Source organism: Hylobates moloch, unplaced genomic scaffold, assembly GCF_009828535.3.
Source record: "Hylobates moloch isolate HMO894 unplaced genomic scaffold, HMol_V3 SCAFFOLD_5, whole genome shotgun sequence".
In the NCBI taxonomy this organism is placed as follows: Eukaryota; Metazoa; Chordata; class Mammalia; order Primates; family Hylobatidae; genus Hylobates; species Hylobates moloch.
In genome coordinates this window covers 98,916,575-98,943,728 of record NW_026652280.1, presented here as the reverse complement: position 1 = coordinate 98,943,728, position 27,154 = coordinate 98,916,575, and the positions used below count along the sequence as shown (strand labels likewise).

General features: G+C 44.1%; 1 protein-coding gene across 1 annotated transcript in view; it reads right to left on the bottom strand.

Moving 5' to 3' along the window:
• Positions 1 to 443: 443 nt before the first annotated feature.
• The window catches only part of CCT3 (chaperonin containing TCP1 subunit 3), a 28,102-nt gene continuing 1,391 nt past the window's right edge, over positions 444 to 27,154 (bottom strand). The window contains exons 2-14 of the mRNA XM_032154150.2: positions 26,048 to 26,109; positions 24,779 to 24,829; positions 24,625 to 24,687; positions 23,465 to 23,561; positions 16,478 to 16,595; positions 12,330 to 12,516; positions 10,369 to 10,518; positions 8,923 to 9,055; positions 8,674 to 8,755; positions 3,492 to 3,672; positions 2,405 to 2,650; positions 2,013 to 2,144; positions 444 to 783 (exon numbers count right to left, since the gene is read on the bottom strand). Coding sequence (XP_032010041.1) covers positions 679 to 783; positions 2,013 to 2,144; positions 2,405 to 2,650; positions 3,492 to 3,672; positions 8,674 to 8,755; positions 8,923 to 9,055; positions 10,369 to 10,518; positions 12,330 to 12,516; positions 16,478 to 16,595; positions 23,465 to 23,561; positions 24,625 to 24,687; positions 24,779 to 24,829; positions 26,048 to 26,109 — 1,607 coding nt within the window. The 3' untranslated portion in view covers positions 444 to 678. The remainder of the gene's footprint in view (positions 784 to 2,012; positions 2,145 to 2,404; positions 2,651 to 3,491; positions 3,673 to 8,673; positions 8,756 to 8,922; positions 9,056 to 10,368; positions 10,519 to 12,329; positions 12,517 to 16,477; positions 16,596 to 23,464; positions 23,562 to 24,624; positions 24,688 to 24,778; positions 24,830 to 26,047; positions 26,110 to 27,154) is intronic.

Here is a 27,154-nt window from a genome sequence, read left to right as displayed (position 1 = left end):
CAAAATGAAGACTGGAATCGTTAACATTGGAAGAGGGCAGAGAATAACTCACGGTAAAGGGAGAATTCTGAAAACCACACCAAGAAAAAAAAAGATGTTATATGTCCTTTAGGACACATGCCAGAGCCCTAGGATGTACTGGGTGTTGCTCTACATACAACCACATATGGGGAACACCCATGCTTTAGACAGGTTCCTCTTGTTCTTTGGGTGGTGAATGCAAAATGGTGCTTCGTAAGCTTTACAGTATTATCCTTTGAACTCCAAAAGGGTCTTTCCAACCAAAATTTACTGAGAAGTCTGAAGAATACTCCCTCAAGAAGGCAAAAGAGTCTGAATGCCCTCATTCCAGGTCTCCCTTCCCTCCGCAGTAAGGTTTTCTGCCTCCCCCTATTTGCCAGGAGATAAGAGAGATGGCCTAAGGTTGAAAAACACATAACAACTTTCTCAAATGACTTAGATTTAATCATCGGAAGCAAACTAAATGGCAACCTTACAATACAGAAGAGTTACATGTCAGTGTCTTTTGGAAAACTGAGCTGGGACAGAAAGGGACTGGGGGCTGCCCCTCAACTTGATCCCTTCTGAACAAAGACGTCCACAGTGTTCCTGGCACTCTGGCTCAGGAAAAGGGGAGACTCTGTTGGTTCTGTGCATTGAAGTAGCCTGGCCTAGCACTCACTCCTGGCCAGCATCAGGAGCCCCGCCTTGCCGGCTCTGGTCATCGCCTTTCTTTTTGTGGCCTGAGACAATGTCATCAATTCGCAGTAGCAGAACTGCTGTCTAGAAGAAAAACCACAGATGCAAAGAGGTCAGCAGAGAAGGAAAGGACACTTTTCTTTCCTTTAGATCTATCACCTAGATCCTACTACGGAACTGCCATTTTGTCTGAAATCTACCTTTTCAGTCTTTTATTTTTTTTGAGACACAGTTTCCCTCTTATCACCCAGGCTAGAGTGCAGTGGCATGATCTCGGTTCACTGCAAACTCCGCCTCCCAGGTTCAAGCGATTCTACTACCTCAGCCTCCCAAGTAGCTGGCATTACAGGCCTGCACCACCATGCCCGGCTAATTTTGTATTTTTAGTAGAGATGGGGTTTCCCCATGTTGGTCAGGCTGGTCTTGAACTCCTGACCTCACGTGATCCACCTGCCTCAGCCTCCCAAAGTGCTGGGATTACAGGCGTGACCCACCATGCCCGGCCTTTTCAGTCCTGAATGTAAAATGCAGTTCTCAGCCAGGTGTGGTGGCTCATACCTGTAATCCCAGCACTTTGGTGGGCCAAGGCAGGCGGATCACGAGGTCAGGAGTTCGAGACCAGCCTGGCCAACATGGTAAAACCCCGTCTCTACTAAAAATAGAAAAAATTAGCCGGGCGTGGTGGCAGGCACCTGTAATCCCAGCTACTTGGGAGGCTGAGGCAGGAGAATCGCTTGAACCCGGGAGGTGGAGGCTGCAGTGAGCCAAGACCGTGCCACTGCACTCCAGCCTGGGCAACAGAGCAATACTCTGTTTCAAAATAAATAAATAAATAAATGCAGTTCTCCCTAAGCAAGTGATACAGATTGTGCTATATTATCTTGCTTTTAGTATGAGTTAAAGATAATTAGGGAGATAGAATGCCTTGGAATAACTTAGAGGAATATTCTGCCTTCTTTACCCCTCCCTTCAAGACTAGACCAGGCTGGGCATGGTGGCTCATGCCTGTAACCCCAGCACTTTGGGAGGCCAAGGCGGGCAGATCATCTGAGGTCAGGAGTTCGAGACCAGCCTGGACAACATAGTGAAACCCTAATCTCTACTAAAAAATACAAAAATTAGCTGGGAGTGGTGGTGCATGCCTGTAGCCCAGCTACTTGGGAGGTTGAGGCACAAGAATTGCTTGAACCCGGGAGGTGGAGATTGCAGTGAGCCGAGATCACACCACTGCACTCCAGCCTGGGCAACAGAGTGAGACTGCATCTCAAAAATAAATAATTTAAACAGCATGTACATATCTTAGGGTGCCTTACCTCCACTGCTGTCTTATAAGTCTGCAGCTTCACAGCCAATGGCTCCCATATGCCCAGTTCCTTCATGTCCACCAAAGTACCCGTCTCACCATTTACACCCCAGGTCTCACAGTTCTCCTGGGTGTGCTTGGCCTGCAAGTGAAGCAAGAAGTAAAGGGGAAAATAAGTTAATAGGAAACATCAGGTAAAAAATGAAGTAAAAAATAATGGACCAGTACGGAAGGGATAGGGAAAAATGGCAATGACAGCAAACAAGTCAAAGACTAAAAGGAGAGAAAGATTTCAAGGAATAAACTATAAACAGAATTTGGATAGCCAGATATGAACCTTCCCCTCAGGGCAAACGCAGCTTTCCCTACTCCATCAAGAGAAAAGCTTGGAGAGGAACTCACCCGAAGGGAGGTAAGTAGACGGATGGTGCTGGCCCCACAGTTCTGGATCAGGGTACGAGGGATGACCTCTAGGGCCTGGGCAACAGCCCTGTATGGCCATTGTTCCACACCAGTCATGGCCTTGGATTTTTCTGTCAAGGCATGGGCCACAGCCATCTCGGAGGCCCCACCCCCTGGCACCAGCTGAGGGTCCAGGAGAACATTGCGACACACTTGCATGGCATCCTGGAGGTTGCGTTCTACTTCCTTGGAGAAGCAAACAGACAGTATGAAACCAAAGCTTGATGACTCATAAAATCAGAGGCACCAAAAGGACTTCCTAACTGCCAAAGTTAGTAAACCACCAAGGAGGGCAACTAGAAAAGGTGCTTGGAACCCCTACTGGGCAGAGCAGATTATTTACCTGAGAATATATAACTCACGACTGTAATATAGGGTGGCGGGGAGTGGTATCTGCAAAGGGTTTGGGGGTGTCACCCAACCATAAAGTTAGGTCTTTGTCCATTATGCTAGATTAGAGCAATAAGCTATTTCATCCCTTGCTAGTTATCTGGAAACAAACAGCATGTATCTTGCTAGATAAGAGCCATAACTTATTCCATCCCTTCCTAGTTGTATCTTTTAGGAGGTTGCATGGTGTTGTACACTCTCCTACTTACTAGCTATGTGCCTTTGGGAAAGTTACTTAGCCTCAATGAGGAAAAAAAGTAATATTTATAACTTCAACGTAAAAAATAAGAAAACAGTTGTTGCTAGGGAGGAGGAAATGAGATATCTTGTTTGATGGGTACAGTCACAGTTTTGCAAGATGAAAAAGTTCTGGAGATCTCTTGCACAAGAACATGAATATACTTAACATTACTGAACTGTACAATTAAAATGATTAAGATGGTAAATTTTATGCTTATTACAATTTTAAAAATTTTAAATTATTTAATTAAAAAAAGGAAGCAGAAAAGGAATTTGTGGCTATAGGTCCAAATTAAATAGCTATAAATGGACCACAGAATTATTTTAGGCCCTTTGGGAAACTCTCAAGAAGTCCAGTGATCTACTTCATCTGGTCATACATCCAAGGCTGACTCACCGAGAGAATCTCTTTGCTAGCCCCCCGGAGGAGAATGGTGCAGGCCTTGGGATCTTTGCAGTCAGTGATGAAAGTAAAGTATTCATCTCCAATTTTCTTGATTTCTAACAGGCCTGCTCCTGTTCCAACATCATCTTCTCTCAGTTCCTCTGGTCGGCTGACTATCCGGGCCCCACAGGCTCTATTGGATGGAAGAGGTGGGGAGAATCAGATGATTTCAGATACTTTTACCCATTTCCCTAGTCTCTAGGGTCTGTAGCTAGGGATACAGGCACAAGTGGATTGTTGGAAACAACACTTAAGAGGTCTTGCCTGTCCGGTGAAAAAGATTTTCAGGGTGCCAGGCACAGCAGCTCATACTTGTAATCCCAGTACTTTGGGAGGCCAGGCAGGAGGATTGCTTGAGCCCAGAAGTTTGAGACCAGCCCGGGCAACGTAACAAGACTCTGTCTCTACAGAAAAATATAAAACTAGCTGGGCATAGTGATGTATACCTGTAGCTCCAACTACTCAGGAGGGTGAGGTGAGGGATCCCTTGAAACCATGATATCAAGGATGCAGTGAGCTGTGACCATGCCACTGCACTCCAGCCTAGATAACAGAGTGGGACCCTATCTGAAAAACAAAACAAAACAAAACAAAACAAAACAAAACAAAAAAACCCAAAAACAACAACAACAAAAAACTGAAGCCGTCATTGCAGTTACAGCAGCATTGCAGTTACGCCAGCAGCTGTGAAAACCCTGTTTTTTTTTTTTTTTTTGAGAAATATACCTATTAATCTCACATTGAAAATGCAGATTTTATGTAGGTAAGAACAGCCTATCTATATACACTAATATGATTTGAGAAAATGTGAAATCATTATGATACCTCATCAGAAAAGGAAGGTGAAAGATCTAAAGCTGGAGAATTTAATGCCAGCAAAGGATGGTTTGATAATTTTAGAAAGAGGTTTGTTTGGCTTTTAAAATGTCAAGATAGCAGGAAACAGCTTCTGCCGACCAAGAAACTGCAGACATGTTCCCAGATACCATTAAGAAAATGATTGAGGGCTGGGCTTGGTGGCTTACACCTGTAATCTTAACACTTTGGAAGGCCGAGGTGGGTGGATGACTTGAGGTCAGGAGTTTGAGACCAGCCTGGTGAAACCCTGTCTCTACTAAAAATACAAGAAAAAATTAGCCAGGTGTCGTGGCACACGCCTGTACTCCCAGCTACTTGGGAGACTGAGGCAGGAGAATCGCTTGAACCTAGGAAGGAGAGGTTGTGGTGAGCTGAGACTGCACCACTGCCCTCCAGCCTGGGTGAAAGAGTGAGACGCTGTCTCAAACAAAAAAAAAAAAAAAAAGAGAGAGAGAGAGAGAAATCATTGAGGAGAAATGGTATCTGCCTAAATACAATTTTAATGTATATGAAAGCGACCTAATCAGGAAGATTATGCCACAAATGACATTTACTAGTAAGAAAGAGAAGGGAGCACCAGGATTTTGTGCAAAGGAGTTAGCCTGTCCCTTGGGCAGTCAAGTTTATGTCTTGTGGTTGTACAACCAGGCCTGGAAAACAAGAACACTTTTTCTGGATTACTTCCATCGATGCTTTGTCCTTGAAGTCAGGAAGTACTTTTCCAGAAAGGGACTGCCTTTTAAAGTGCTTCTGATATTGGACAATGCCCCTGGCTACCCAGAGCCCCATGAGTTCAACACTGAAGACATTCAAATACTCTAGACCACACAGGCAGAGAAGGACCTGTAAGGCTTATTACACATGGTACTTCATGTAAAGAACCGTCGGCTGGGCATGGTGGCTCATGCCTGTAACCCCAGCACTTTGGGAGGCCGAGGCGGGCGGATCATGAGGTCAAGAGATCGAGACCATCTTGGCCAACATGGTGAAAACCCGTCTTTACTAAAAATACAAAAATTAGCTGGGCATAGTGGTGCGCACCTGTAGTCCCAGCTGCTCGGGAGGCTGAGGCAGAATCGCTTGAACCAGGAGGCAGAGGGTGCAGTTAGCCAAGATCACACCACTGCACTCCAGCCTGGCGACAGAGCGAGACTCTGTTTCCAAAAAAAAAAAAAAAAAAAAAAGTCAACATTAGGAAAGAGAACCCCAACAAAGAGAACATGATGAAAATATGAAAGGATTACATTGCTGAAGATGCCACAGTTGTTATAGATATAGCCTTATGAAAGCCATCAGCCATCAAGCCCAAAACAATAGATTTCTGCAGAAGCAAACTGTGTCCAGATGTTGTATGTGACTTTGTAGGATTTATGACAGAGCCAATCAAGGAAATCACGAATCAAGGAAATCATGAAAGAGACTGTGGATGTGGCTAAAAAATTGGCGTGGTGGTGGTGAAGGGTTTCAAGATATGAATCTTGGAGAAACTCAAGAGCTAACAGACATTACACCAGAGGAATTAACAGAAGATGACAGGCCAGGTGTGGTGGCTCATGCCTGTAATCCCAGCACTTTGGGAGGCTGAAGCGGGCGATCACCTGAGGTTGGGAGTTCAACACCAGCCTGACAAACAGAGAAGCCCCGTCTCTACTAAAAATACAAAATTAGCTGGGCTTGGTGGCTCATGCCTGTAATCCCAGCTACTCGGGAGGCTGAGGCAGAAGAATCGTTTGAACCCGGGAGGCGGAGGTTGTGGTGAGCCGAGATCGTGCCACTGCACTCTAGCGTGGGCGACAAGAGCGAAACTCCATCTCAAAAAAAAAAAAAAAAAACCACAAAAAAAAACCAAACAGAAGATGACTTGATGGAGACGACTGCTTCCAAACCAGTGCCAGATGATGAGGAAGATGATGTAGAAGCAGCAGTGCCAGAAAACAAACTGACATTAGACAATCTGGCAGAAGGCTTCTGATTATTCAAGACTGCTTTTGGCTTCTTTTATGATATGGACCCTTCTATGATAGAGGCACTGAAACTGAAGCAGTGGAAGAGGGACTGGTACTATACAGAAATATTTTTAGAGAAACAAAAAAGCAAAAGTCAGACAAATTACGATGTATTTCCACTGAGTTACACCGAGTGTGCCTCCTGCCCATCCTGCCTCCCCTTCTACCATTCTTCTGCCTCTGACACCCAAGACAGAAAGACCAGCCCCTGTTCTTCCTCCACAGCCTATTCAACATGAAGATGATGATGACGACCTTTACGATGATCTACTTCCACTTAAGGCATAGTAAATGTGTTATCTCTTCCTTGTGATTTTCTTGTTTTGGAGATGGAATTTCACTCTTGTTGCCCAGGTTGGAGTGCAATGGCACCATCTTGGCTTACTGCAACCTCCGCCTCCTTGATTCAAGCAATTCTCCTGCCTCAGCCTCCCGAATAGCTGGGATTACAGGCATGCACCACCACACCCAGCTAATTTTTGTATTATTATTAGAGACGGGGTTTCACCATGTTGGCCAGGCTGGTCTTGAACTCCTCACCTCAGGTGATCCATCTGCCTTGGCCTCCCAAAGTGCTGGGATTACAGGCATGAGCCACCGTGCCCTGCCCTTATGATTTTCTTAATAACATTTTCTCTAGCTTACTTTATTTAAGGGAATACACTATATAACACATATGATATACAAAATATGTGATAGTTAATTGTGTTATTGGTAAGGGTTTGGGTCAACAGTCAGCTATTAGGAGCGGGGGAGTCAAAAAATTATACATGGATTTTCAACTCCTTGGGGACTGATTCCCCTAACCCCCAAGTTGTTCAAGGGTCAACTGTACACCTAAGGCAACTAGTCATCACTATTATAACCAGATATAGTTGAATTCAAAATATACTTTGTGGTTACTAAAATCTGGACAAATTAGTTCTCATGCATATCTAACATGTACATATTTCAACTAGAGAACTAGAACCTGCAAAAAAGAAAGACAAAAGAAAAAAATTAACATGTCTATACTATATAATGGTAATTTCTAGATATAACCCATCCTGTACTGCCCAGTTGAGTCTCCAGGCCAATAATAAGACTGTACCAAAGATGCAAAGGTCAGGCAAGGAGGAAGGCGAATAAGCATGTAAGTAGAGTTGGCCCTCTATATCCGCAGGTCCCGCATGCAGATTCCACCAACCATGCATCGATAATATGGCGGGGGGGTGGTGGGGCGGGGGGATGGAAAATAATACAACAGCAAAAAATAATATAAATTTTAAAGACAATACAGTATAGCAACTATTTATATAGCATTTACGCTGTATTAGGCATTATAAGCAATCTAAAGGTGATTTAAAGTGTATAGAAGGATGTGTATAGGTTATACACAAATACCATACCATTTTATATAAGGGTTAAGCATCCACAAACTTTAGTATTCAAGGAGGGATCCTAGAACCAATGCCCCGTGGACATCAAGGGATGACTACATATGTCTGACCCAAGTTTAATGAATGTAGGACTAATTGCTTGTCACTCTCTCCAACTCATGGCCATGTGAAGTCAACTATGCGTATGCATGTTAATACCCTTTGGGGTATAAAAGTATAAAATATGATTTGGATCTGTGATATATTATGTTGGGGTAGATTTGTCAGCTTTTTAATAAATTAAAAATGAATTAACTTTGCTGGGCATGGCGGTGCATGCCAATAGTTTCAGGTACTGGGAAGCCTGAGAACAGGATGACTGCTTGAGCCCAGGAGTTTGAGACAGGCCTAGGTAACACAGCAAGACTTTGTCTATTAAAAAGAATGGTCTATGAGCACAGACATCAGTGCAGAAGTAGTGAATGCAATCTAGAGTTGCATAAATAGCAGCTAAGGATGTAGCTGAGGAAACTGATGGTTCTGCTATAATCCAGGCCACTTAAAACAGGCTACTCTGGAAATGTTCATTCAAAAATCATCATAATGACATTAAAGAAAACCTCTTTGATAGGCAGTTATTTAGAAATGTAACGGACACCCACCAAAGTAGCAATTACAGATGTCTAAGCACAAGCTGCTCACTAATGGTTAGGGGCAGTACAGATGAGACTCATGCAGTAAATAACTGTTGGACTAGAGGACTTCTGAAGAGGGCAGGCAGCTAAGCCAAGGTTATTTCCACCTGTTACTATATCCTTTATTAAACCTTTTCAGGTAATGATGACTATGTTATGCAACTACAAAAAGGAAACACACGGGAAGAAAAGTCTTGTTTTTACCTGGCCTACTCACCTAGCAATGCGATTATTGTCTGTCTTCCGGACTCTGCGGATGGCTGTGATATTGGCCCGCATGAGGTAGTGCTGAGCTAAATCTACAAATCCAAGAGTAGAGATGTCAAGCTGGGTTCTGAACTGGTTTTATAATCAAAGTACTCTTAACCATGACACTATTACGCCCCTGCCAAACATGAGGGGAGAAAACAAATCACCCGCCCTCGTCTACCTCAAAGGTAGGCTGGAAAAATTAACAAAGTCCCACCTGAGATGCCCTTTTCAGTGATGACCACATCGGGCTTCAGTTGGATAATGTCCTCACAGAGCTGCTGGATGTACTCTTCTTCCATTTGGAGAATTCGGGTGAAGTCCTCCTCTCGTGTAATCTCAATGTCAGTCTGTGTGGTCAAGAAAAAACACTGATTTTAAAATCCCTGGACTGGTGAAGCTCTAAGGGTCATACTATATTCCCTCCACCCACCTCTCCCACGTATCTCAGTCAGAATTACGTTAAAGCCATGACCTCAACACCTCTGTAAGCGAATTTAGCTCTAGTTTTGCTTTTTTTTGAGATGGAATCTCGCTCTGTCGCCCAGGCTGGAGTGCAATGGCGCGATCTTGGCTCACTGCAAGCTCCGCCTCCCGGGTTCAAGCGATTCTCCTGCCTCAGCCTCCCAAGTAGCTGGGACTACAGGCACCTGCCACCACCCCCGGCTAATTTTTTTTTGTATTTTTAGTAGAGACGGGGTTTTACCATGTTAGCCAGGATGGTCTCGATCTTCTGACCTCGTGATCCGCCTGCCTCGGCCTCCCAAAGTGCTGGGATTACAGGCGTGAGCCACCACACCCGGCCAGCTCTAGTTATATCATTATAAAACAACCAGAACTGAAAGTCACACAGCAATTAGTGTTGACTTTGGCCTTTCTAAGGTCTCTGACCACTCAGTCCAATCCTACATCTGTCCTGGCAGTGTGCATGAAAATTCTGGGTCTTAATTCTTCCCACTAACTGATTCTTATTCTTTCCAAATGTGATGGAGCCTTGTGAGCCTCCTGCCGTCTAGAATTTATTTATTTATTTTTTTTTGAGACAACTCAAGCCTGTTGCTCAGGCTAGAGTTCAGTGGCGTGATCACAGCTCCCTGCACCCTTGACCTTCTGGGTTCAAGCAATCCTCTCGCCTCAGCCTCCCAAGTAGTGGGGACTACAAGCATATGCCACCACGCCCAGTTAATTTTTTTTAATAAAAGACGGTATTCGCCATGTTGCCTAGGTTCGTCTTGAACTCCTGGGCTCAAGCCATCCACCTGCCTTAGCCTCCCAAAGTGCTAGAATTATCGGTGTGAGCCACTGCATTGAGCTGAAATTCTCCTTTAGTACTTCAAAGCTGAATTGACTCCTACCTTATGTTCCCCTGGTGCATTAGGAAAGGCAGCATGATCGTATAAAACAAGCCAAACACGACCAGGTTCAAATCTTGATTTTGGCCAATACTAGCTGTATTCCTCAAGCAATTAACCTACTTGTTTGAGCTTCAGATCCCTCATCTGTAAAATGAAATCAATACCAACTATTCTAAAGGATTGTTCTAAGAGTCAGTGTACGCTATGCACCCAGAAGGCATGCAATAAACATACCTTTTATTTCTGTTGTTCATATTTGTAGTCAAGATTCTTGCATCTACTTTAAGGAACAAGGCCAAGAACCTTACCTGGCTTTCTCCTTTCTTATATTCCAGAGAAGAATCCAGCAGCACAATGCGAGGGTTCTTGATATAGCGCCGCATGCGTGGATGGGTCACATCCTTGTTAATCATGACTCCACGCAAGACACAGGAGTCTTCAATGATGCCTCCAGGTATCTGAACAAAAGACAACTGCACTTTAATCCACAATCAAGAGACAATTTCTTAATTTCCTTCCCAGATGTTCATCTTTCCCAAACAGCCAGTGTTTCAGGTTTTTTTTTTGTTTTTTTGAGATAGAGTCTCGCTCTGTCGCCCAGGTTGAAGTGCAGTGGTGCAATCTCGGCTCACTGCAAGCTCTGCCTCCCGGGTTCACGCCATTCTCCTGCCTCAGCCTCCCGAGTAGCTGGGACTACAGGTGCCCACACTATGCCCGGCTAATTTTTTTTTTTGTATTTTTAGTAGAGATGGGGTTTCACCATGTTAGCCAGGATGGGTTCGATCTCCTGACCTCGTGATCCGCCCGCCTCGGCCTCCCAAAGTGCTGGGATTACAGGCGTGAGCCACCGCGCCTGGCCCAGTGTTTCAGGTTTCTAAAGTACCTTTCTTTGATGAAGCTCAAAAATATGGTTGGAATTACATTTTTTTCCCACTAGGAAATACACCAATTTTAGACCATGACACTCAACTTGAAGGTCAGCTGAGACCCACAGAAATTCAATGACTTGACAAAAAGACTTAGAGGGGCTTATGGGCCAGGAACAGTGGCTCACACCTAAAATCCCAGCTACTCAAGAGGCTCAGGCAGGAGGATCCCTCGAGGCTGGGAGTTCGAGACCAGCCTGGGCAACCCATTGAGACCCAATTGCTATTTAAATAAATAAGGGCTTAGGTCTCTCCAATTAAAAAAATAAATATATTGCCAGAGAATTTTAGGCTTGGGGCTCCACCTACTGGCCACAAGCTATACTACTAAACTTTTTGATCTTAATGAAATTTAGTAGAGAGCAGAGAAAGCTTTCTGGGGCTTACTGTTATAATAGCACTATGTAATAGAGGCCTTGTTAAGCTTATATCCTGACCAAATGACTGATTATGCAAATACACAAACATGGAGACACCAATAAGCCTGTCCCTTGTCCTTATAAACCTTGTGTAGGGATAGCAGTGAAGGTAACAACAAAATTATTTGAAGAAATCCCTACTTGGTAGCCTCTTTAGGTTTTTGTTTCCAGGCAGCAAGTATAGTTCTTCCCAGTTCTAACTAAAGATACCTTACTTTGGCCAGGCACAGTGGCTCACCCTGTAATCCCAGCACTTTGTGAGGCAAAGGTGGGCAGATCACTGAGGTCAGGAGTTCGAGACCATCCTGGCTAACATGGTGAAACCCCGTCTCTACTTAAAATACAAAAAGAAATTAGCCGGGCGTGGTGGCGGGCATCTGTAATCCCAGCTATTTTAAAGGCTGAGGCAGGAGAATCACTTGAACCCGGGAGGTGGAGGCTATAGTGAGCCGAGATTGCACTACTGTACTCTAGCCTCTGGGCAACAGAGCAAGACTCCATCTCAAAAAGACAAACAAAAAAACATACCTTGCTCTGATTTAAAACTACTTCATTCAAGTAGGGTGTGATGGCTTATGCCTGTAATCCCAGCACTTTGAGAGCCTGAGGTGGGAAGATCACTTGAGGCCAGGAGTTCAAGACCAGCCTGAGCAACATAAGACCCTCATTTCCACAAAAAGAAAAAAAAATTCGCTGGGCACAGTGGCATGTGCCTGTAGTCCTAGCAAATCAGAGGATTTGCTTGAGGCCAGGAGTTTGAGGCTGCAGTGGGCTGTGACTGTGCCACTGTACTCCAGCCTGGGCAACAGGGAGAGACTCTGTCTCAAACACAAAACAACAGCATGAAAAACAAACTATTTCCTCACAAGTGAGATGACTCATGCTAACGTAATTTGACCCAATGTATACACTGCGAAAGTTTACCTTTTCCACTCTTGCATATTTTTTTATGTCAATCTCTTTCCGACCATTCTCCTCAAACTGTACCATCTTGACAGCATCCAGGGCAATGTTGCAAGCCAAAGATGACCACCGACTGATGGCTTTGGTAGTAATGGAGCTGTTGATGATGTTCAGCATCATATCACTGTCATTGATGTCGACTGGGATACTAGAGAAAAGAAAACCAGATGATATGTGAAGAAGGCATGTTAGATATGTAGAGATGTGCCTTATCTATACCTCAGTGACTATAATAATGGACCAAGAGGCAGAACAAGGGGACTTGTTCCTTTGGAGGAAACTAAAAGGACATTAGGAGGTAAACTTTGTCCATTCCTCTGCCTTTCAGCAAGATTACAACTCATCCGTAGAAGGTGCCTCAATTCCCTGAGCAACACTTTACACTTACATACAAAGATTATAGTAAAATAATTTGTTCCTTATCTTCTGCTTCAACCAAGTAAACTTTTCAACTTTTACAACACAGGTCAAGACACATTTTTTTCTATGAAACTTTATCCCATAACTAGCCAACTTTAAGAGTTTCATCAAATCATTCATTTTGAACAGCAAATTTTATTTTTAACTCATGGTGTACCACAGTGGTCAAAGATGACCACCAACTGGTCATCTTTGTGTTTTTATGTTACTGTAAACACATTTTATGTATTTACCATTTTTATATTACTTTCAGTCTTTCCTCACAAGATATTTTCACATAATGCTAAAATCTCTTTTTCGGCTGTGCACGGTGGCTCACGCCTGTAATCCCAGCACTTTGGGAGGCCAAGGCGGGCAGATCACTCGAGGTCAGGAGTTCGAGACCAGCCTGGCCAATATGGTGAAACCCCATCTCTATTAAAAATACAAAAATTAGCCAGGAGTGGTGGCATGTGCCTGTAGTCCCAGTTACTCCAGAGGCAGAGGTTGCAGTGACCTGAGATCATGTCACTGCCTTACCGCCTGGGTGACAGAGTGAGATTCTGTCTCAAAAAAACCCCAAAATAAACAAAATCCCTCTTTTAACAGTGAAAGGCACATAATATACCAATTATTAAATGGCTGAATTATGGACTTTTGGGAAGAAGCAATGACTCCAAAAGTAGCATCTAAGATAAAGGGGGCTAGGTGCCGTGCTTCATGCCTGTAAACCCAACACTTTGGAAGACTGAGGATAGCTGGAAGCCAAGAGTTAAAAACCAACCTGGGCAATAGAGAAAAACCTCATCTCTATGAAAAATAAAAAAAGTTAGCAGGGCTTGGTGGACACACCTATAGTCCTAGCTACTTGGGAAGCTGGGGCAGGATTGCTTGAGCCCAGGAGCTGGAAGCTGCAGTAAGCTGTGACTGCACCACCGCACTCCAGCTTAGGCAACAAAGCGAGACCTTATCTCTAAAAAATAAATTTTTTGGGAGGCCGAGGTGGATCACCTGAGGTCAGGAGTTTGAGACCAGCCTCACCAATATGGTGAAACCCCATCTCTACTAAAAATACCAAAATTAGCTAGGTGTGGTGGTATGCGCCTGTAGTCCCAGCTACTTGGGAGGCTGAGACAGGAGAATTGCTTGAACCGAGAAGATGGAGGTTGCAGTGAGCCGAGATCATGCCACTGCACTCCAGCCTGGGCAACAGAGCAAGACCAACCCCCCACCCAAAATTTTTTTTTTTAAATAAGATTAAAGTGTTCTAGGTAGGCAGTTATTACTTGATTAAAAAAAAAAAAATCTTTCGGGCCAGGCACGGTGGCTCACGCCTGTAATCCCAGTACCTTGGGAGGCTGAGACAGGCGGATCACCTGAGGTCAGGAGTTCGAGACCAGCCTGACCAATGTGGAGAAAAACTCCGTTTCTACTAAAAATACAAAATTAGCCAGGCATAGTGGCACATGCCTATAATCCCAGCTACTCGGGAGGCTGAGGCAGGAAAACTGCTTGAAGCCAGGGGGCAGATGTTGCGGTGAGCCGAGATCCAGCCATTGCATTCCAGCCTGTGCAACAAGCGTGAAACTCCGTCTCAAAAAAAAGGCTTTCTAAGCGTGCAGCTCCACACAATAAAATCTTTGGGTACCTCTACATTCTCACAGAGCTTACTGCATAAAAATAATTAGATCAAACACCTCATTCTTAAGTGTGCCAGACAAAGATATTAATGTACAACTTGTTTAAGAGCAGGCAGTACATGGCCGGGCGCGGTGGCTCACGCCTGTAATCCCAGCACTTTGGGAGGTGTCAAGATGGGTGGATCACCCGAGGTTGGGAGTTCAAGACCAGCCTGACCAACATGGAGAAACCCTGTCTCTACTAAAAATACAAAATTAGCCGGATGTGGATGCACATGCCTGTAATCCCAGCTACTCGAGAGGCTGAGGCAGGAGAATCACTTGAACCCAGAAGGTGGAGGTTGCAGTGAGCCGAGATCACGCCATTGCACTCCAGACTGGGCAACAAGTGCAAAAACTCCATCTCAAGGAAAAAAAAAAAAAACAGCAGGCAGTATAACATAAACCTCACCAAATTACTAAACACTTATGCATCTAGTGACTAAACCATATGAGTAGAATATTTAAATAAAGAAAAAAAACCAAACTATTTCCAGTCAGGTGTGGAAAAAAGAATATATTATACATTTTTATTTTTATTATTTATTTTTGAGACGGAGTCTCACTCTGTCGCCCAGCCTGGAGTGCAGTGGTGCAATCTCGGCTCACTGCAAGCTCTGCCTCCCGGGTTCATGCCATTCTCCTGCCTCAGCCTCCCAAGTAGCTGGGACTACAGGCACCTGCCACCATGCCTGGCTCATTTTTTTCTATTTTTAGTAGAGACGGGGTTTCACCATGTTAGCCAGGATGGTCTCGATCTCCTGACCTCGTGATCTGCCTGCCTCGGCCTCCCAAAGTGCTAGGATTACAGACGTGAGCCACCGTGCCCAGCCCTATTTTTATTTTTTTTGAGATGGAGTTTTGTTGTTCGCCCAGGCTGTAGTGTAATGGCGCGATCTTGGCTCACCACAACCTCCCAGGTTCAAATGATTCTCCTGCTTCAGCCTCCCGAGTAGCTGGGATTACAGGCGCATGCAACCACACCCGGCTAATTTTTGCATTTTTAGTAGAAATGAGGTTTCACCATCTTGGCCAGGCTGGTCTTGAACTCCTGACCTCAGGTGATCCACCCGCCTTGGCCTCCCAAAGTGCTAGGATCACAGGTGTGAGCCACCGCGTCCAGCCCAGGTCTTACTTTTTATTTTTTGAGACAGAGTCTCACTCTGTCACCTGGGCTGGAGTGCAGTGGCGCAATCTCGGCTCACTGAAACCTCCCCCTCCCAGGTCCAAGCGATTCTCCTGCCTCAGCCTCCTGAGTAGCGGGATTACAGGCGCCTGCCACTATGCCCAGCTAATTTTCTCTACTTTTAGTAGAGACGAGGTTTCACTATGTTGGCCAGGCTGGTCTCTAACTCCTGACCTCGTGATCTGCCCACCTGGGCCAAAGTGCTGGGATTACAGGCGTGAGCCACCGGACCCTGCCAGGTTTTACTTTTTAAACAAAAATTTTTATTCAATACACTGCTCTACATGACTCTACACGATGTTTGACCTTAACTAAAATTCCCTGAAGCTAGAGGTAATATACTGTTTTCTTTTTTTTCTTCTGAGATGGAGTTTCGCTCTTGTTGCCCAGGTTGGAGTGCAGTGGAGAGATCTTGGCTCACTGCAACCTCTGCCTCCTGGTTTCAAGCAATTTTCCTGCCTCATCCTCCTGAGTAGCTGGCATTACAGGTGTGCGCCATCATACCTGGCTAATTTTTTTTTTTTGAGATGGAGTCTCGCTGTCACCAGGCTGGAGCATAGCAGGGCCATCTCAGCTCACTGTAACCTGACTCCCTGGTTCAGGCGATTCTCCTGCCTCAGCCTCCCGAGTAGCTGTGACTACAGGCATGCGCCACCACGCCCAACTAATTTTTTGTATTTTTAGTACAGATGAGGTTTCGCCATGTTGGCCAGGATGGTTTCCATCTCCTGACCTCGTGATCCGCCCGCCTAGGCCTTCCAAAGTGCTGGGATGACAGGCATGAGCCACCACGTCTGGCCAGGCCTCTCATATTTGATACTACCTATTTCTTGCCCCCAAGATACCTTATTTTCTTTAGGGTGCTGATCATATCATCCAATGCCTTGCGGTAAGCACTGATCACCACTGTTGGGTGCATCTGCTGCTCCAGGAAGTGCTCAGCTACAGACAGCATTTCCCCCGCTGAAAAAGATAACAAGCACCATAGTAATATTTAAAAGTATCTGGATATCAAGGCAAGTAACTTTATTATTCTTCCAAAAAATACTCTCCTACATCAGACTCTCCCAAAAGGTATGACATTTGGCCATTCATACTATTCCAAATTTTACACTTTGTATAAGACACGACAACTTATACAGAAAACATCCTTGTTGCCCAGGCTAGGCATGGTGGCTCATACCTGTAATCCCAGAAATTCAAGATCAGCCTGGGCAACATAGTGAGACCCTGTCTTTACAAAAAAATTTTAAAATTTAGCTTAGTGTGGTGGTACGAGCCTGCAGTCCCAGCTACTCAGGAGGCTGAGGTTAAGCGGATCTCTTGAGCCCGGGAGGTTGAGGGTGCAATGAGCCGTGACTGCACCACTGCACTCCAATCTGGGTGACAGAACGAGACCCTGTCTCAATAAATAAAATGATGAAAGACTGATTCCAGGGCTTACTTATTCTTTTGATCTTTTTGCTTTTTTTTGAGGAGTCGTCTCGCTCTGTCGCCCAGGCTGGAGTGCAGTGGCACAATCTCTGCTCACTGCAACCTCTGCCTCCCAGGTTCAAGCGATTTTCCCACCTCAGCCTCCCAAGTAGCTGGGATTACATGCATGCATCACCACACTCAGCTAACTTTTGTACTTTATTAGTAGAGACGGGTTTTACTATGTTGGTTGGCCAGGCTGGTCTTGAACTCGTGACCTCAGGTGATCTGTCCACCTCGGCCCCCCAAAGTGCTGGGATTAAGGCGTGAGCTACCACGTCTGGCCTTCTCTTGATCTTTCTAAAAAAAAATTTCCCTGAAGGCTCTAAAATAAAGAAAAATGCACAAAAGAAAAACTGACTTGTTTATTAGTACTTTTATACCTTAGGATGTAGTCAAACTGCTTGAACTAAAAACAAAACACACAAAACCTTACCTCTGAAAGAATATTCAAGACTGGATGCGGTAGCTCACACCTGTAATCCCAGCACTTTGGGAGGCTAGGGTGAGCAGATCACCTGAGCTCTGGAATTTTTAGACCAGCCTGAGAAACACAGCAAAACCCTGTCTCTATGAAAAAATTCAAAAATTATCCAGGTATGGTGGTATGTGCCCATAGCTACTTGGGAAGCTGGGTTGGGAGGACTCATTGAGCCCAGAAGGTCAAGGCTGCAGTGAGCCGTGATCACACTATTGCACTCCAGCCTGGGCAACAGAGCAAGAGTCTGTTTCAAAAACATAAAAAATTAAAATTAGAAAATGTGCACAATTAAGGCTGGGCGCGATGGCTCACGTCTGTAATCCTAGCACTCTGGGAGGCCAAGGCAGATGGATTACTTGAGGTCAGGAGTTCATGACCAGCCTGGCCAACATGGTGAAACCGTCTCTACTAAAAATACAAAAATTAGCCGGGCATGATGGCACACGCCTGTATTCCCAGCTACTCAGGAGGCTGAGGCAGGAGAATCGCTTGAACCAGGGAGGCAGAGGTTGTGGTGAGCCAAGATCGTGCCATTGCACTCCAGCCTAGGCCACAGAGTGAGACTCCATCTCAAAAAAAAAAACCAAAAAAAACCCCCCAAAAAAACAGAAAAAGAAAATGTATACAATTTACCCTCTGGATAAGGGATTATTGGTAAAACATCTCCTTCTTTTAAAATTTGTCTTTACTTTCTGGCTGGGAACGGTGGCTCACACCTTGTAATCTCAGCACTTTGGGAAGCCGAGGCAGGCAAATAGCTTGAGACCAGGAGTTTTGAGACTAGCCTGGACAACATGGTGAAACTGTCTCTACCAAAAATACAAAAATTAGCCAGGTGTGTTGGTGGGTGTCTGTAATCCCAGCTAGGTGGGAGGCTGAGGCATAAGAATTGCTTGAACCTGGGAGGCAGAGGTTGCAGTGAGTGGAGACTGTGCCCAGTTACCCCAGCCTGGGTGATAGAGTAAGACTCTGTCTCAAAATAAATAAATAAATAAAATTTGTCTTTACTTTCTAATAGACACACACAAAATAACACATACATAGATACAAACACACACACAAAAAAGCTTGTTTCTAGAAAAAGTATAGAGTATTGTAAATATTTTTTGTCAAAAGCCTTTTGCACAAATTGCTTGTACTACCTGCTTATTGGCAGGTAAAATAAGCTTTTAAAAATGCACATAATATGTTATTCATTAGTATGTGCTCCAGTGTTTGAATTCAATATATTTTGTTTCAATTCCAAAGTGTCAATCATGTATATTGAAAGAAAAATAATCAAAAAATACAGTCACGTACCACTTAACGTTTCGGCCAACAATGAACCACATATATGACAGTGGTCGCATGAGATTATCATATTTTTACTGTACCTTTTCTATGTTTAGCTATGCTTATTATACAAATACTTACCACTGTATTATAACTGTATTCAGTACAGTAACATGTTATACAGCTTTGTGGCCTAGAAGCAATAGGCTACACCATACAGCCTAAGTATATAGTAGGCCGTACCACCCAGGTTTGTGAAGTACACTCCATGAAGTCTGCATAGTAATGAGATTGCCTAATAATGCATTTGTCTCAGAACGTATCCCCATCTTTTTTTTTTTTTTTTTTGAGACGGAATCTCACTTTGTCGCCAGGCTGGAGTGCAGTGGTGCGATCTGGGCTCACTGCAACCTCCGCCTCCCAGGTTCAAGTGATGCTCCTGCCTCAGCCTCCCGAGTAGCTGGGACTACAGGCACGTGCCACCATGCCCAGCTCATTTTCTGTATTTTTAGCAAAGACAGGGTTTCACCATGTTGGCCAGAATGGTCTCGAACTCCAGACCTTGTGATCCGCCCACCTTGGCCTCCCAAAGTGCTGGGATTACAGGCGTGTGCCACCGTGCCCGGCCCGTATCCCCATCATTAAGCAGCATATTATCGCATTTTAAAAGATGGCTGAGTGGCTGGGCATGGTGGCTCACATCTGTAATCCCAGCACTTTGGGAGGCTGAGGTGGGAGGGTCACCTGAAGTCAGGAGTTTGAGATCAGCCTGATCAACATGGTGAAACCCCGTCTCTACTAAAAATACAAAAATTAGCTGGGCATGGTGGCGGGTGCCTGTAACCCCAGCTACTTGGGAGGCTGAGGCAGGAGAATTGCTGGAACCCGGGAGGCAGAGGCTGCAGTGAGCTGAGATTGCGCCACTACACTCTAGCCTGGGCGACGGTATGAGACTCCGTCTCAAAAAAAAAAAAAAAAAGCAAAAGCCTGAGTAAGATAACTTAGAAAAGGATATGCCCTATTAAGAAATTATTAGAACTGTAACAGAAGATTTCTTTAAGGCTGGTCAAGTGTTGTTTTTCACATTCTTAAATCCATCTACATCTAAGATACTTGGACTCATGGATACTTATTCTACCCACTATCTCTAGATGATTCAACTGAAATTATCAGCTAGAAAATTTTGTCTGATATGTAAAGCTCATGTTCTACCACAAAAAATAAAAAAGCGTATGAAATCTTTCCTCCCTCCTCTTTCATCCTTCCAGGTTTTCCCTAAAAGTCCGTAACTGGCTATGTTCTGAACCTCAAAAGAACTGGATCTAAAGATGGACTAGTTGACTGTGACTCTCAAGCATATTTTCATTCAACTCACCATTCTCAAAATGCAGTACAATAGGGCTGGGCACTATGGCTCACGCCTGTAATCCCAGCACTTTGGGAGGCCGGGGCGGGCGGATGACCTGAGGTTGAGAGTTCGACACCAGCCTGGCCAACATGGTGAAACCACACCGCTACTAAAAATACAAAAATTAGCTGGGCTTGGTGGCATGCGCCTATAATCCCAGCTACTCAGGAGGCTGAGGCACGAGAATCACGAGCCCAGGAAGCAGAGGTTGCAGTGAGCCAAGATGATGCCACTGCACTTTAGCTTGGGCTACAGAGTGAGACTCTGTCACACAAAAATAAATAAATAAAATTTAAAAATAAAAATAAATAAATAAGGCCAGGTGTGGTGAGACCAGCCTGGGCAACATGGTGAAACCCCGTCTCTACTAAAAATAAAAAAATTAGCCAGGCACGGTGGTGGGCACCTGTAATCCCAGCTAACAGAAAGGCTGAGGCAGGAGAATCACTTGAACCCCAGGGGTGGAGGCTGCAGTGAGCCAAGACTGTGCCACTGCACTCCAGCCTGGGCGACTCTCTCAAAGATAAACAAATAAATAAATATAATTTGAAAAATTAGCTAGGCTTAGCCAGGCACGGTGGCTCACAGCCTGTAATCCCAGCACTTTGGGAGGCTGAGGCAGGTGGATCATGAGGTCAGGAGTTCAAGACCAGCCTGGCCAACATGGTGAAACCCCGTCACTATTAAAAATATAAAAATTAGCCGGGCGCAGTGGTGGGCATCTGTAATCCCATCTACTCGGGAGGCTGAGGCAGGAGAATCGCTTGAACCTGGGATCAGAGGCTGCAGTGAGCTGAGACTGCACAACTGCACTCTAGCCTGGGTGACAGAGCAAGACTCCAACTCAAAAAGAAAAACACTCTGGGAGGCTGAGGCAGGAGATTGCTTGAGCCTAGGAGTTTGAGGCAAGCCTGGGCAACATGAGACCCCATCTCTATGAAAAATAAATAATAATAATTTTCATTAAGAACTTTATTTTTAGATATGTGGGCCAACACTATAAATTAGCATCCCTTGGCTGGGCGCAGTGACGCACACCTGTAATCCCAGCACTTTGGGAGGCCGAGGTTGGCAGATCACCTGAGCTCAGGAGTTCGAGATCAGTCTGGCCAACATGGTGAAACCTGGTCTCTACTAAAAATACAAAAATTAGTCAGGCGTGGTGGCGCACGCCTGTAATCCCAGCTACTAGGGAAGCTGAGGCAGGAGAATCACTTGAATCTGGGAGGCGGAGGTTGCAGTCAACTGAGATTGCGCCAATGCACTGCAGCCTGGGCGACAGAGCAAGACTCTGTCTCAAAAAAAAAAAATAAAATAAATAAATAAATAAATAAATAAATAAATAAATAAAAAAAATTAGCATCCCTTATTTTAAAATAGTCCCTCTTGGGCCAGGCATGGTGGCTTACACCTATTATCCCAGCAGTTTGGGAGGCAGAGGTGGGCAGATCACCTGAGGTCGGGAATTCGACACCAGCCTGACCAACATGAAGAAACCCTGTCTCTACTAAAAATACAAATTAGCCAGGCATGGTGGCCCATGCCTGTAATCCCAGCTACTCGGAAGGCTAAGGCAGTAGAATCGCTTGAACCCAAGAGGGGGAGGTTGTGGTGAGCTGAGATTGTGCCATTGCACTCCAGCCTGGGCAACAAGAGTGAGACTCTATCTCAAAAAAAAAAAAAAAAAAAAAAGAGACATGGTCTTGCTTTGTTGCCCAGGTTGGAGTACAGTGGCACAAACACGGCTCACTGCAGCCTCAACCTCCTGCCTCACCGACCTCAGCCTCCCCAATAGCTGGGACTACAGGTGTGTGCCACCACATCCAGCTGATTTTTACATTTTTTTATAGTGATGCAGTCTCTCCATGTTGCCCAGGCTGGTCTCAAACTCCTGACCTCGTGATCTGCCCACCTTGGCCTCCCAAAGTGCTGGGATTACAGGCGTCAGCCACCACACTTGGTTGCAATCAGATTTTTTAAAACCAGTGTTTCTAGTATAAAAATTTTACTATCATCTTGACATTTACACAATAAAGGCAATAGGCCAAGATTTGAAAAATAATTCTTTATGATCCTATAGGAAGTAGAAAGATTAGTCTTTAAACTTACATAGCCCAGGGTCATTATCCTAAAGATTTCATTTCTTATTATTTGTAACCCCAAAAAAATATTCATGACACTTTCATAGTCATTCATGGAAATCACAGAATGGCAAAAAATTTGAGTCACCCAATGACATTCCTAGGTGAGGTCCAACAAGGCCTTTAGCTCTCACACTGTAAAAAAAGTGTCCTTTATGCAGTATATTTAAGGTTATGTTTTTCACATTTTTCTTGATGATTTCGGTATTTATAATGGCTCACAAGTGTAGTGCTTAAGTGCTATCTAATGCTTCTATGTGCAAGAAGGCTGTGATGTGCCTTACAGAGAAAATACGTTAGGTGAGCTTTGTCCAGGCATGAGTTATATTGCTATGGGCTATGAGTTCAATGCTAATAAATCAACTATATATATTAAATGGGTGTCTTGAAGACAAACACATACAATAAGGTATATATTTATCAGTTGATGAAAGTGTGACCAGAGGCTTATAGGTACCTAACCCTGTATTTCCTATAGAAGCAATGATTTATTATTTGCCAATTCAGTGTTTGTGGTGACTTTATAGGCGTGGTGGCTCACGCCTGTAATCCCAGCACTTTGGGAGGCCAAGGAGGGCGGATCACAAGGTTAAGAGAACGAGACCATCTGGCCAACATGGTGAAACCCTGTCTCTACTAAAAATACAAAAATTAGCTGGGCGTGGTGGCACGTGACTATAGTCCCAGCTACTTGGGAGGCTGAGGCAGGAGAATCGCTTGAACCCGGGAGGCGGAGGTTGCAGTGAGCCAAGATCACGCCACCACACTCCAGCCTGGTGACAGAGCGAGCGAGACTCTGTCTCAAAAAAAACAAAAAAAAGAATATTATAACTTACAGTGAATAAAGAGAATTAACTATTACTTTATCAGCCAGATTTGCATAGCTCACCCTATTCATATAAATGTTTTATACCCAACTGGAGAGAATACATAGAAAATAACCAATAAGCTATTTAAATATCTGTAATTAGTGGATCCGTAACAGAATTTCCTTCTTAAAATATGACACAGGTGTTATTTCTAATTTTTCCTTATCAACCTCCTATTCTCCTCTTACCAAGAATAATTACTGATGTGGTCCCATCTCCAACCTCTTCATCCTGGGTCCGGCTAATTTCGATCATGGACTTGGCCGCTGGATGCTGGACTTGAATCTAAAAAGGTAGATCACTAATGAATTCAGACTATTCAAAGATGTCTTAACTCATGAAGCTTGGCCCTAACTCTTGGGCTTCTTGCTTCTATACATACTTACTTTCCCTTTAATGTTTTACTATATCTTGAAAGATTAAAAATGGCACCCCAAATAGCTTAAGTAAACCACTTTCCAAATCCTTTTTGGGAAAAAATGTATTACATGAACTCAACTATTAAAGCTTCCAGAGGACGGAAGGATATCTTTTAGCTTATTTACTGGAAGCACCATTGTGGTTGAATTGTGTTCTTCAGTAAGATACGCTGAAGCCAGCTGGGCACGGTGACTCACACCTGTAATCTCAGCACTTTGGGAGGCGGAGGCAGGTGGATCACCTGAGGTCAGGAGTTCGAGACCAGCCTGGCCAACATGGTGAAACCCCGTCTCTACTAAAAGTACAAAAATTAAGCTGGGTGTGGTGGCACGCGCTTGTAATTCCAGCTAATCAGGAGGCTGAGGCAGGAGAATTGCTTGAACCCATGAGGTGGAGGCTGCAGTGAGCCAAGATCACATCACTGCACTCCAGCCTGGGTGACAAGAGCGAGACTCCGTCTCAAAAAAAAAAAAAAAAAAAAAAAAAGATACGTTGAAGTCATAACTTCCAGAATCTGTGAATTTTACTTTATTTTAAAATAGGGTTTTTGCAGATGTAACCAAGTTAGATAAGGTCATTCTGAATTATGGTGGGCTTGAAGTCCAATCACCGGTGTCCTTGTGTAAGAGACACACAAGGGGAATAACATGAAGACCAAGGCAGAGACCAAGTTCATGCCAAAGAAAGGCAGCAACCATCCCATCAAAAGCGAGAAGCGGGGTTCTTTGGAGCATGGCCCTGCTGATGCCTTTATTTCAGACTTCTATCTTCATTCTACAAGATAATAAATTTGTTGTTGAAGCCAACCGTTTCTGGTAATCTGTTATAGCAGCCCTAAAAAAACTAATTAGAGCCTGTATCTTAATAGGTCCTTTATGTTTATAGAACTGTCAGAAAGCAAAAAAACAAAACCAAAAACGGAACACACCTCTCGAAGAATGGCATTGCCATCGTTGGTCATCACAATGCCTCCCATTGGGTCCAAAAGCATCTAAGATGAAAGCAAAAGTTATATTTAAAGTGTCCTAGATAACAGGAAGAAAAAATTGTAGTCTAAGAGTTTTAGGAAGAGATAAGCCTACCTTCATCATGGACTTGGGTCCCAAACATGTTCGGATGATATCTGCAATAGTCTAATGGAAAGGGAACATAAAATACGCAAGCACAAATCAGAGGACAGCGTGAGAATGTTGGAGTAATAGGGGAAAGGGGCATGAACAACCCACAGAGCCAGTGTTTTATTTTATTTTAATTTCATTTTATTTTTAGATACGGGGTCTCACTATGTTGCTCAGGCTGGTCTCAAACTCCTGGGCCCAAGTGATCCACCCGCCTCAGCCTCCCAAAGTGTTGGGATTACAGGCGTGAGCCACTGTGCCCGGCCAGAGTCAGTGTTTCTAGTGACACCCCTAAAGCATGGTTAGCCATCACTTTAGACATAGCATGACACTTTAGATATAGGATGTGGCTAGCTCTGTTGTTTTTCTCCCCTTGGGAATGCTTTCAGGATGGATACAGAAATGACTTTTCACAAGAATAAGGGGGAAATGGCTCCCAGAGCTTGTTTCCCAGCAGTCCTAATTACTAGAAGTCCATGTCTTAGTATTTCTTTCCATGACGGTGGCCTCTACACCATCCTAAATCAGATATAAGGCTACTTCACTATTTCTTTTTTTTGTTTGTTTGTTTTTTTTTGAGACGGAGTCTTGCTCTGTCACCCAGGCTGGAGTGCAGTGGCGCAATCTCGGCTCACTGCAAGCTCCGCCTCCCAGGTTCACGCCATTCTCCTGCCTCAGCCTCTCCCAGTAGCTGGGACTACAGGCGCCCGCCACTACGCCCGGCTAATTTTTTTGTATTTTTAGTAGAGACGGGGTTTCACCGTGGTCTCGATCTCCTGACCTCGTGATCCGCCCGCCTCGGCCTCCCAAAGTGCTGGGATTACAAGCGTGAGCCACCGCGCCCGGCCTACTTCACTATTTCATTCAAAAGACATTTACTGAATATCTATCCAAGATCTACGGTGGGCACTAGGAATACAAAAGGGAATAAAGTACTTACGTTCAAGTAACTCAGTTTAGTATGGGAGACAAACACAAATAGAATACTATAAAACAATACACAGCAACAGAATAATGCACAAATTAATACAAGAAGATTATCAGTCCTAATTCAGAAGGGGAGGGCTTCCTTTCCCCTAACATCATCAGGAAAATGTTCTGAAAGAGGTCAACTTTTCCTCTGCCTATTTGCCCACTCTATAAAGTCTAGATGCACAGGACACATGGCTATGACCAAATACCAGGGAAGATAGCTGGAGGCAAACTACCATAAACACTTAAAAGATTTGTGACCTTGGCAGCATTGATGTTTCCAGATTGAACTTTTCTTCCGGATTCACGCTTTGTGTTCTGGCCTAAAATAGATAAAAATACAAGAGTCAACAGCCCAGGACTGCCCCATCATACACAAGCTATTTATTTCCCTGTCTTTGAAAAATATAAGAATGCAGGTTTCATGGTATATCCACAGAGCAAAGCTTATCAAACTCTACACTTTAAATAAGTGCAGTTTATTACATGTCAACCATATCTCAAAAAACTGTAAACATACGTCTTCATGGCTGTTAAAACTTCCTTCTGTATTTCAACCCTTGGTATATTAAGAAATAACTTTGGAATCTTGGTTAATACTTTTCTTCTAACCAAATATTCATATATTTACAGCAGGGATTCATAACCTGAGATCCATGAATGGGCCTTAATGCGATAGTGAACTCCCTGAGATTATGTGAGAAAATGAGAGATATTGCAATTTTTTTTTTTCCGAAAAGAGGATCCACAGCTGTTATCAGATTCTCAAAGGGCTGGTGACCCTAAGAAATGACCATTCAATGCTTTACCTAAGCAGGGAAAGAGTTTGGAGATTCACATTTTTCTGCTTGGATAGGGGGATCATACTCTAACAGGTCCAGCACAATTAGTGATAGTGCCCCCACAGCATACTGTTTAGAGCACACTCAACAGTTTGCAAGATATATAGTCACCTCATAATTGGATGTAATAAGAAGGCCTCAATAACCCATTTACCATCACTAAGAACTGACTACATACTTTAACTGGGAGCCTAATCGGTCACAGCCAACTAACGCCAGAGGTTAATGCAGACCTGAAAGGAGCTTTGCAAATACACCACTCACCCCCAGGCCATCTCAGTGGAGACAAGCCAGTAGTTATAACCAAACCAACATAATGTTTATTTCCTTCCTCCCTCTAAATTACCTTCCCTTATAATTTAAGTCTGTAAATCTTTCAATCCAGTTCCATCAAACCAAAACACCCACAATGCTTAGTATTTACATCTATCTCAGGGAGCTGTAACCAAAAACCTGCATGGACCTACAATCCATCAGAAAGAAGAAGGCTTTTTTTTTTTTTTTTCCTCAAAATAGCGTTAAGTTT